Below are 11,864 nucleotides of genomic sequence, written 5' to 3'. Positions count from 1 at the left end.
TGACGGCTTGCGCTGGTTGCCGAAGAGAGGAACCAGAGTTCATGGGTGCCACCTTGCTCAGGAATCCTGCCTGACCCCCTTGAAAGTTAAGCTTTTCTCCTAGTGGTTCTTTCCTCTGGCCCACGACCAGGCAAGCTCGCCCAACCTACCGTCTGTCCCTAGCTTCCAAACTGCTTTCAAACCCCTCCCCTCTTAGTCTCCAAAAGAGTGGATGCCTGGGTCTCCTTGGCTCCTCTGCCAAGAAAGTTTGGGTTTCCTCTGGCACTTCTCCAGATAAACCCTCCCAGCCTCCGTGGTCCTCACACTCACCTTCCCCAAGGGCTGCAGCGCAGGGCCTGCCCAAGACCCCACCACACCCTGTCTGTCCTCACCTGGGGGCCACACCGCAGTTCACACCTGGATGTGCAATGGCCCCCTGAGGTTCACTGGTTCCTAAGAGGAACTCGTGATCAGCCCGTAGGGAACAAAACCGTCTACCCAGCCTCTCAGCACAAGAGAGGCTCCCTGTTCTCTCCCTCTCGCAGGCATCCAAATTCTGAAGCTTCCACCTCCTGAGAACGTCTCTCCTTTCGGCCTCCCTCTCTTTGGCTGGATGACCCCAAATCTCGCCCTAACGCTTCTCCACTGGCCCCCTCTCTGTCACCTGCTAAGGAAGGGCCACGCTCCTTAAGCTGAGGCGCCAGCAGATTTACAAGTTTTGAGGGAAAACAACGTATTTCTCTGGTTAGGCCACTCAGGGCATAAAAGACCCAAGGCCCTGGGAGACCCCACGACGGGGCTTCCTTTTGGAGTCTGCATAGAGCAGAGCGTGCAGGGCTGGTCGTCTCGTTGCGGGCTGGCTCGCCAAAGACGCCCCTTCCTTGCCTTGCTCCCCCAGGCTCTTGAGAGAGCCCTGGAGAGTTCTGGAAATCCTGCTACCTTTAGGACCTGGGGGATCCGAGTGGGGGGGTCACCTTCCCCGCCCCCAGCGAAGTCGGCGCGGGAACTGCCCTAATGGAAACCAGCCGCCAGGAACTCCAGGAGGGCTCAGGCCGACCCTGGGGGCCATCCGAGGTGCGCCAGGCCGAGGGAGCTCGCGGCGGCTGGAAGATGAACTTGACATCCCGGCTCCACCGACCCGTCAGCGGCTCGCACCCCATCCCCACTCCGGCCGGACCAAAGTAGAATCCGGGGTGTGCACGTGATTTCCCAGGGAGGGCGGACTCGGGGCTTTCCCTGTCGCACCCTCCATCGGGGGACCGTCCCCAAGTCCCCGAGAGTCCCTCGGGCAGGATCCTTAGGGCTCAGAGCATAGGAGGACCTGGCTTGCCTGGTGGAGGCGAGCAGCCGAGGGGTCGGTGGAGCTGCGCCCCAAATGAGTTCCTGGCGCGCGGTTCTCCCCACCCGGACCCTTTGTCCGCCTCCTTCTCCCTCGTCCCGGCCCTAGGCTCAGGGGACCCAGGCGGCAGCGGCGGAGGTGGCAGAGGCAGAGCCCAGAGGCGCAGCCCTGACAGCTGGGAGGGTCTCACGTGGAGCCGTCCCCGGGATCCGCGCAGTGACGGCGGGGGGCGAGGGGGTGGGTAGGCTGCGGGCGCGCGGGATGGGGGCTGGGGCGCAGCCCGAGAAGTGGGAGGGGATCGGGTGAGGGGTGGTCTCTGAGGAGGAGCCAGGCTGGACCTTATTGTTCCGCGCTCGGCCGGGGAGGGCGCGGGGCGTTCGGCTTCCCATGTTCCTCTCCCCGCCCCCGCCCCGTGGGCGCGAGAGGAGGCTGGGGGCTCCTTGTGCACCCGAGACGCCGCTGCCTGGCTCGCCGGGTGGGGTGTGGGTCCTCCGAGCGGTGCCGGGAAGGAGGTGCTCTCTGCCCGCGCTCCCAGGACTGCTCTACCCAGGGCGGGGGTCCGGAGTGGGCCGACCCCTGCAGCGCCCTGGGTTGGCGGGCCCAGAGGCTGAAGGCAGCGAGGAGCTAGGGTCCTTCACCCTCATCGCATGCCTCCCCAGGAGTCGGCGTCCCAGTTCCCCGCGATGGCCGCGGGCCGCTGCCGTACGGAGACGCCGCGCGGACTCCGGAGCGCCCCTTCCTAGCGGGGCGCAGCTCTTTCTTGTCCCCCGCCGGGCCAGCGGGATGGGGGGCGGAGGGTCGGTCCTGAAGGTCTGCGCGGACCACCGCGGGGGCATCAACTGGCTGAGCCTGAGCCCCGACGGGCAGCGCCTGCTGACGGGCAGCGAGGACGGCACGGCCCGGCTCTGGAGCACCGCCGACGGCCAGTGCTGCGCGCTCCTGCAAGGTAGACCCTCCCACCCCCTCCCTGCCCTCTTCGCCGTCGCTCACCGGCCCCAGACCGCGGACCCCAGCTCCTGCGCCCGCAGATCCCTTTCTAGAAGTCCAGCCCCGCTCATCCCCGCACACTCGCGGAAGAGTGTTTGTCTGGGCCCACCATCTGGCTATTGAGCTCTCGGCAGGGCAGGGTGAGGTCCGGGGGTGGAGTGCGGGTGCAGAGCAGGGTGCGGCCGGGGGGCGTCCGCTACAAAGGCGAAGATCATTTGTCAACCAGCGTCAGGAAATCTCCCTTGACAACAATGTTAACAAACAAAAAGTTAAACATATACCCCTTCTAAGCAAACCTTCCCTTGTCTCTAGGTGTTTTGTGGCCTCTGTGGCCAATTGTGCTCTTCTGGCATTTCCTGTTGACGACTATCGTAGTAATAATAGGGGCTTGTTAAGAGCCAGCGGTGCGGAGAAGTGTGCCGTCGTCACACTATGTTACCCCACATACAGACATGGAAGCAGGCTGGGAGTTAAGGAATTTGCCCAGGTCGCACAGCCAGTGAGGGGTAGATGGCAGTCTGAGCCCTCTCATTGCTGTAAACCCCGCCTGCATGCCTGTTGATTTCTATTTGTGTCCTGTACTCATTCAGGAGGTCAGTGTGCCTCGGGTTCACCTTCTCCTGGGCCTGTCCCGTGCACTGTGAGGTCCCTTTCAGCTCTGACCCTCCTACCGCCCAGGTAGCACATGCAGTGGATGAGCCGGGAGGCTTTCTGTTGTGGGTAGTTCTTTATCACCGCCGGCTTTTCCATCATCATCATCAGTGAACTCTCTGGGGCCTCGCTCAGGCCTTCCAACTTAGCTAGGATATTAGCCCCAATATTGGCTAATCCTGATACTGATGGTTTTAAATAAGAGCAGTTGACCAGGTGTGGTGGCTCACACTTGTAATCCCAGCACTCTGGGAGGCAAAGGCGGGTGGATCACCGGAGGTCAGGAGTTTGAGACCAGCCTGGCCAACATAATGAAACCCTGTGTCTAATAAAAATACAAAAAATTAGCCGGGCGTGGTGGCGGGCGCCTGTATTCCAGCTACTGGAGAGACGGAGGCAGGAGAATCATTTGAACCCAGGAGGCAGAGGTTGCAGTGAGCTGAGATAGTGCCATTGCACTCCAGCCTGGGTGACAGAGCCAGACTCTGTCTCAAAAAAAAAAAAAAAAAGAAATAGGGTAGATATTTCAAACCCAACAGGGATGACTTTTGGATTACCGGTTACTTGGGAGTTGGTGTGGATAATGGAGAGGTGGCCACAAACTAACCACATCGCCCCCAAACAGCCACACACACTTACAGGCATGCAACCAGGAACGGAAAATGTGAGGTCTTTTAGAAATGTTAAGTCCAGTTGGTATTGCTCCCAAACATAAGACTGTATTGGGAGTAGAGGGGTGGGTGGTGTTTCTGAGATGCAGATCCCCAGGCCTGGGATCCAGTGATGCAGTCCTCCGTGAACAGAGCTGTAGAATTGGCGTTTCTTGTTGTTGTTGTTTGAGATGGAGTTTCACTCTTGTTGCCCAGGCTGGAGTGCAGTGGCATGATCTTGGTACCCTGCAACCTCCACCTCCTGGGTTCAAGCGATTCTCCTGCCTTTCTCCTGCCTCAGCCTCCTGAGTAGCTGGGATTACAGGCGCTCGCCACCATGCCTGGCTAATTTTTTTGTATTTTTATTAGACTTGGGGCTTCATCATGCTGGCCAGGCTGGTCTTGAACTCCTGACCTCAGGTGATCCACCAGCCTTGGCGTTCCAAAGTGCTGAGATTACAGGTGTGAGCCACTGCGCCCAGCCTAGAATTGGCATTTCTAACAAGCTTTTGGGTGGTTCTTATGCACAGCTGGCCCCGGGAGTCCCTGGGCTGGGGATGATGGATTGTGGGAGCCCAGCTCATTAGGTGGGTTTTCTCCCCAGTGGGGCTCCAGGCTTTGCCAGACTGCCTGTGGCCTGGTGGGTCCTTGGCTTTGCCCCCATGGCAGCTCTGGAGCCTCACCAAGCCTCCAGGGCCTACCCTCCTGCCCAGCTCTGTGCCTGGCACCTGCGCTTCCTTCCTTCACACCCACTTTGGTGACCCTCACGGCTGCTTGTCCCCTTGAGGTACTTACACTCGCTTTCCAGGGAGGGTGCCCGATCTTCTGCCCTAATTGAGGGCAGGGCTGTCCCCACTCAAGCAGGAAACTGGAATGAAAGAACTGCAGCCCATTTTGCTAGGATTATTTTTGCTATTATATGGGTTGGCATTTCAGAAATTTTCAAGGACGGGGACAGAGGTCATCTTTCTTATCCTGAGATTCTGCTGATACACTCAACTTGTAAGAGTCATCGCGAGTGTGTGACAGTCCTTTGGTGTGGACCCCCGAGGAAAGCAAGGTCTTGCCAGTTCCTTTCTCCCGCAGGATTTTTTTTGTATCAGTGAAATATTAAAACGTCTTAACATTTGTTTAGTGCCCCATATTTTATAAATACACATCTCTGTGCTTTGTTATTGTGTAATGATAATCCTCACGACACTGAGGCGGGTGGGATTGACACCAGTTTGCAGAGGAGAGTGGGAGGTGCAGATTCCTTAGCCGCACACGCGGCATTCCCGTTGTTTTCTAGATACCACCGACAATGGGGTGGGTGCTGTCGCCAACATCCCCGGAGGCGCGGTGCGGTTGCAGGACTCATCCAGGGTGCCGCAGCTGGTCTGTGGCAGAGAGGGCTTCTGAAGACTGCATGGCGCTTCTCTTACCCCAGATGCCACTGCGGGGGAAGTTGTGTCCGGACCACACGGTTGGTCTGTGGTGGCCCCATCCCTAGAAGCGTCCTCACTCTAAATCTAGATCTTTCCACTCCAGCTCCTTCCTGGTCCTTGCACAGCTCTGGCCCACAGGAGCCTGTGGTTGGCCAGTCCTGGATTTCTTGGGCAGAGTGGCTGGGGCTGGCGACTCCTAAGACCTCTCTAGAGGTCTTTCCTCTGGAGACCTCTGGCTGTGTTCATGGCAGCAGGGGCAGTCAGGGGCTGGCTCACAGTGAAAAAGGCTTCATTGCAGTTACTCTGCAAAGAGAAGAATTACTTGCCACGTGCTTATCCCTGACCCCCTCTTTTTCAGGTTTATTCATTGGGTATCTCCTTACTTGGGGGTGCTTTGTTGGTTTGGTGAGATGAGTGGCATTTTCCGAAATGGTGGTGCCTATCCCATCCTGTTCCAGTTGAGTAGGGGACTCAGCCTGAAGGTGGCAGCCCACTGTGGCTGTCCCACTCGCTTCCTCGGCTTCTAACATGAGGGGGCGGGGATTGTGTTTCATTTCCTGGGTACAACCGCACATTCCCATTTGCTGGGAGCCTGTGGCTTAGGAGATTCCCTGTGAAACCTGGCAGGAGAGCAGTGGCGGAGAAGACTGGGCTGAAGGAGGCCTGGAGCACACCAGTAACAAGAGCTACAGCAGCCTCACACGGCTTGGGGGCAAGTGACCACTCCCACCGGAGAAGTCCAGAAAGCCAAGCTGCATAGGTCTTGGTTCAAAGTGGGGCCTTACAGATTTGCTACAAGTCTCTGGTGGCCACTTCAGTGTCCATTTCAGCCATACTGTCGGTGCTTCTGGGCCCAGATGTCACCTGCCTCAGGGTCCCGGCACCCTCAAAACTGGGTTCTAACAGGAGAGTTTAATAAAGGGACACTCTGCAAAATGCAGGTGGAGCATAGAAGAACCACAGTGACTGTGGCTCGGACCAGCAAGGCTGCCACCTCTTCTGGGCCTGAGTCGGGGATGCAGCCGCTGCATCCTAGAAACAGCTGAGAGGGCTTCCTTCCAGGTTGGATGGCCACAGCCAGTCTGAGGGAGCCCTGCAGGGTCGGAGCTGGGGGAGGGGAACGTATCCTGACCTAGAGTCTCCACCTGCAGCTCCCACTTGTCCGAACCCACAGTGGGCTCCCTTTTATCTAACCCAGTGGGAGTCTTAGATAAGAGTGAGCCCACTGTGGATTCATGTAGTTGGTGGGGGCAGGGTGGAAAAGAGGGGGATTGGGGAGCAGAGGAAGGCTCAGTCCTGGACGGCAGGCTCAGTGGGGCTTTCCCAAGTGAAAATAACCCCTTGTGCTACAAGGGCTGGAGTAAGCCAGGTCAGCAGTGCCATCCCTGCCCCATGTGGCCACCAGGGCAGCTGTCCAGTCCGTTGTCTGAAGCTGGGACACAGGGAAGGGAGACACAGCTTCCATGCAAGTCTGGGGCAACAGGCCCGCTGCAGCCCACCGCCAGCAGAGACCTGCCGCCACCAGGTCCGAAGCTCTGAGCTGCTTTTCCTGCATGGGGTGGTGAGGGAGGGAGCAGTTTGACTTGCAACTTCCAGTGAGTCCTCAGGGTGTGCAGGCGCTACCTTGGCAGAAAACTATCGGCCTCAGCATGTTCTTTGAACATAATAACTGCATCTTATCTGCATTCTTCATCCCTTCAGAAATATTTATTTTTAGTTTGGCTTTTTTGCTTATTCTGCACAATCCCTGCAGCCCCTGGAGGTACGATGAACCCGCCCTCCCCAGTGCCTTCCCTCTTCTGTCCTGGGGTCCGCGGGGTTGGGGTGGGTGCCTCGTTGGGGTGAGGGCCTCAGCTCCAGGGGTGGCAGGCCTGGGTCCGCCTCCTCCGTGCTAGGGTGATCCCGCAGGCCTGGGTCAGTGGAGGCCTGGTTAGTATTCTGTGGAACATGGGGATTGGGGTTGGGGACATGCTCTGTCGGCCCGGCTCTGACCCGTGACTCACTCGGGTGTGTGTTCAGATGTGGGTGACTGCTTGGAAACCCAGGGGAAGAGCCTATCCACAGCAGAACCCTGACCGCTGTGGGCCTCTGCTGGCTCAGTGCCAGGCTCTGCCACAGGGCAGAGGGCAGAGGGCATCAGGGCAGCCTGGCCCGGTTCAGAAATGGAGGGTTTCTTTAACCTTCATCATTGCCTGTTTTCTTCAATCTTTGTATGTATTTACATTCTTATCAATTTGCCGTCATCTGCATATATATCCTGTAATCCTTACACACATCATAAAGTGATCCCTCATTTCAGGTCTTCAGCATCTCTGGCTTCAGGCTTTAGTTCCACCAGGTATAGATGCCACAGTTCACTAGCTGCCATTGGCTTTTAAGTGCTTCTCTTGGCTTAACATACGACTCTGCTTCACCTTCCTGTGACTGAGATGGGGCAGGAGCAGCTGGGCTTGGCATCGGCCTCACAGGATCCTTAGGCAGGTGCCCGGCACTTGAATGCCCACAGCATACCTTGACCGCCTTTCTATCCTGGGTGTCTCCAGCCTGGATCTCTCTGCTGAGCCCTGCTGGTGGCAGCAGGGAGGGTGGGACGGATCTGTTCCCAGGGAAAGTTTATTGACAATCTTAAAATATTTTATAAACCCTCTGGGGTTGGCAAAAATCTAGCCTGTGTTTTGGCAAACACATTGCCCTCAATGTTTAAGCCGACATGTATTTTAAAGGAAACAGAATCTGCAGTTTCTTCAAATGTTGACTTAATCCGTGCATTGTTTTCTTAGCAGCCTGGTATATGCCCTCCAGGGAGACGGGAAAACTTTTTTGTTAAATTATGTTTCTTAGAACTCAGGACGTTGCGTTTTTCCAAGAGTAACTGAACTTAAACTCAGGGGGTCGGGGGAAGGGGTGGATGTGAATTGGCTCGAAACTACCCAGGAATTTTAAATCCCTGTCTACCCAATACCAGCTGTCTAAATGAAATTTTAAAATTCTATCAACATTCTTCGTGTAATCAGTACATTTCCCCAAATGTGTGGATGTGTGAATTCGTCCGTTGTCTCATCTGTAAAATGGCTCTTAGTTCTAAGTCTTTTGATTGGACTTCCTGGTCCCTGAGTTCCTCAAATCCAGTTGGGCCTTCCTGTCCAACACGTTCTGCACCTGTGGGTTCATCCAACCACAGATGAAAACCATCCAGGAAGAAAAAAAAACTCCACAAGCCTCCAAAAAGCAAAATTTGGCTTCGCTGCTCACCGAGTACTACGTTGAATCCACACGAGTGAAGTGATGTGTAGGCATCACAGTGGCTGTCATAAGTAACCTAGAGATGAATTAAAGTATGCGGGAGGATTGCATAGGTTATGGGCAAATGCCACGCCACAGGGACCTGAGCGTTGTGGAGTCTGGTATCTGCAGGGGATCCTGGAACTAATCCTTGATGGGTATTGGGGGACAACTGTGTACACACCATCTTTACCTGCAGGGAAGGCCCTACTAGCATCAGAGACCCTGAGGGCCCCCAGGGCTGCTAAGCAATGCCTGAGGCATGAACATTGATCTGGCAGCCAGGGCAATAGTCAAGCTATCTAACTGCACCCATGAGATAGAGTCCCAGCCAGCCAGTGGGGTAGCTCAGGTGCTGGGACCCCAGACATCGTGGCACGGCCCTTCACTCTTGGCCCTCCATTCTGGCCTCATCAGCCATCTGCTAAGCACTCAGACTCTGGCCTGGAGGCGCCCCATGGAGCCAGCCCTGCATGCCTGCTCTCCCAGCCGCTATTCTCCCTACAGACACCGAGTCACCCTCTTCCTGGTCCCCAGTGCTCAGGCACTGTGGTTGTATTCAGCGCCCACCTGGATAATCTAGGAAAATCTCCTCAGTCAAGGTCCTTAACCTCGTCACATCCACAAAGACCCCTTTCCAAGTAAGGTCATATTGACAGGTTCCAGGGATTAGGACCTGGTGTCTTGGGGCCGTCATTCTGCCTAACACAGTATCTCTCCCCAGTGTAAGAAAAATAGTGAACATGCGCCGTTCCCTCTGCGGCTGCCTCTGTCCTCAGTCTGCGCTACATCCCGTGAGGCAGGCACTGTCCCCATCCCAGGTGAGGAAACGTGGAATGCAGAAGCTGAAAGGTTTGAAAAAGACTAAAAGAAGATGATAAAGAATGAGGAGGGAAGGAGATGAGGGAGGAAGGCAAAAGTGGAAGCCAAGGAAACAGGGTTTAAGGTGCAGGCGAGTACCCATGGATTGCTCCTGCTGCTGATGGCTGCTGTGAAACCTCAGTTCTTGTCTTCTTAGTTTAAAAGAATTGAAACAAGAGACACAGCAAAGGAGATGCAGCATAGAGCAATGTATTGCACAGGAGGAAGAATACCCTGAAAGTTAGGTGCAGAATAGACAGGATGCCCCGAGAGGGGAGTCAGGGTGGGCTGCCCATGAGGATGAGACAGCAGAGACCGGCTGGAGAAGGATCCCTTTTTCGGAGTCTTACCTGATTATTCGTGAGCAGGTGGAGAAGGGGGTTGCTGGGAAGCATGGTCTGTGTGCACATGCACAGTGGCTGTGCATCCCTGTTCATACGTCACATGTCTCACTGGCATCTTACATCTCCATGCAGGGCTGTGTTTTTACTATTGTAATGAGCAGAGTCACTCTGAGGACAGGTAAAAATCAAAGTGCACGTGCTCTCTACAGGGGAAAGTCCCTACTGGAGACAGCTTTGCTTGAATGAGCCTGCCTGCCGTGCGAATCCTGGGGCTTACTGTGTTGACGGCGCAGTCGCCATGGTTGCTGCATCCTGAGGACATGGCTACTTCCCTGACTATCTATCCTGCCTCACTGGTACCCCATGCTTCCTGAGAATCACTCAGACTGAAGTCATTCTTTAAAAAGGATGAGTTGAGGGCTGGGCACGGTGGCTCACACCTGTAATCCCAGCACTTTGGGAGGCCGAGGCAGGAGGATCACTTGAGGTCAGGAGTTCGAGACCAGCCTGGTCAACATGGCGAAAACCCATCTCTACTAAAAATACAAATAATTAGCCCAGTGTAGCAGCGGGCGCCTGTAATCCCAGCTACTCAGGAGGCTGAGGCAGGAGGATCACTTGAACCCGGGAGGCAGAGGTTGCAGTGAGCTGAGATCGCACCACTGTACTCCAGCCTTGTGTCAGAGTGAGACTCTGTCTCGAAAAAACAAAACAAAACAAAACAAATGCTAATTGACTCCAGCTTGTCTCAAACACTCTCTACATCCTGCTTTCTTCCCTTTTCAAACATTGTTCCCAGAAGAAAAGCAGCAGCTGGCATCCCCAGTATGCTCATCCCCAGTATGCTCACTATCTCTCCTGTCCCTCATCTGTAGGACACGAAAGCTATGTGACCTTCTGCCAGCTGGAGGATGAGGCTGCCTTCACATGCAGCGCCGACTGCACCATCAGGAGGTGGGACGTGCTCACCGGGCAGTGTCTGCAGGTGTACCGAGGACACACATCCATTGTGAACAGGTCAGCCTGGCTGGGGGCTTGAGCTGAGTCTCACCATGGGCCCCTAGTGGGGCTGAGGGGTCAGAGATATGGGCCCCTGCACGTGAGGGCCCTCAGCTCTCTGGGGAAGTAAAAACGTGAACAGCTGGGAGGTGGTCAGTAGCACCCAGTGACGTGGACCCAGGACAGGTAGCAAGCTCAGTGCCCACGGCTGCATGTGGGGCAGGGAGGCAATGCCCATCCTCTGAACTGAGCCTGATGCTTTCCCCTTGGGGGCACAGCTGCTCCCCGCTGGGTGCAGGGAAAGGCACCAGAGCCTGCAGCTCGTATGGATGGGGACAGATTCCGTAGGAAATGGTTTAATTGAGACCCGATGGTGGACAAAGGTTTGCAGGAGGAGGAGCGTGGGGGATTGTTCTGAAGATGGAGTTGAGGGTATTTTTAAGCCTCTCCTTTCTTTGTGGCTGTGGAAAATATCCCAGCCCCTCCTTCTCAAGAAGGTTGGAATTGTTCCTTTCTCAGTGAATTTGGGTCTGAGCTGAGCAATGGAAATTCCTTTGCTGATCAGATCAGTTGGACACTGTTGGAGTCACCTGTGGTGGTCGCCTCGGACTCCTGAGGGAAACCTCCTGGTGCCCCTCGGGCCTGGAAGCTGCACTGGAGGAGGGGCGCTGCCTGGAAGCTGACCCAAGTAAAGACAGGGTGGTGCAGGCTGGCACTGGGGGGGTCCTGAAGGTGGGGCTGGGGGCGCAGACCAGACAGGATGAACCCTGCCAGAGGGATGCTGCTGGTTGAGCTCTGACGGGAACCCTTACTCAGTGGACCAGCACAGGGGGGACAGGAAAGGCAGTGAGAGCCATCAGCCCAGCTCGCTGGAGTCCCAGATGGCTGTAGCCAGAACCGATAATCCATAGTTGGCGGGCAGGGAGCTGGGTGACACCCTGAGGAGGAGGCTGAAGGGATGTGGGGACTTCTTAGAGTGAATGGGAGGTATGCAGACATCAGTTAGGGTGCCCGACTGGCCCCAGCCTTCCTCAGCTGAAGCAGGTGAGGCCCTGAGACCTGCCCAGGCAGCCCACAAGGTGGTAAAGAAGGGGCCAGATAACTCAGGGCTCACAGCTCCACTGGCCTCTTCCCAGCACTCTGACTTCCCTGAGAAAGAAGTTTGCCAAGGAAGAGGAGAATGGGGCTGGGGAGCACCCTCCTATGAGTCAGGCAGAGGCTACGATGGGCTCAGCAGGGAGAAGGCCTGCCAGCAGTGACCAGTGGGCCCTCAGCTGCCAAACCCACAACTGTCAGATGCTTCTCAAAAGCAAAACTGGACCATTTAAGGTAGAAATCATGCTCG

The 11,864-nt window shown here is 55.9% G+C and overlaps 1 protein-coding gene across 1 annotated transcript in view; it reads left to right on the top strand.

Moving 5' to 3' along the window:
* Positions 1 to 781: 781 nt before the first annotated feature.
* Positions 782 to 11,864, top strand: part of WDR86 (WD repeat domain 86) — a 29,367-nt gene continuing 18,284 nt past the window's right edge. Inside the window, exons 1-2 of the mRNA XM_025379128.1 lie at positions 782 to 2,264; positions 10,396 to 10,537. Coding sequence (XP_025234913.1) covers positions 1,706 to 2,264; positions 10,396 to 10,537 — 701 coding nt within the window. The 5' untranslated portion in view covers positions 782 to 1,705. The remainder of the gene's footprint in view (positions 2,265 to 10,395; positions 10,538 to 11,864) is intronic.

This window comes from Theropithecus gelada, chromosome 3 (genome assembly GCF_003255815.1).
Source record: "Theropithecus gelada isolate Dixy chromosome 3, Tgel_1.0, whole genome shotgun sequence".
In the NCBI taxonomy this organism is placed as follows: Eukaryota; Metazoa; Chordata; class Mammalia; order Primates; family Cercopithecidae; genus Theropithecus; species Theropithecus gelada.
Note: the sequence above shows the minus strand (reverse complement) of the source record. Positions and strands in the feature narration are given on the sequence as shown.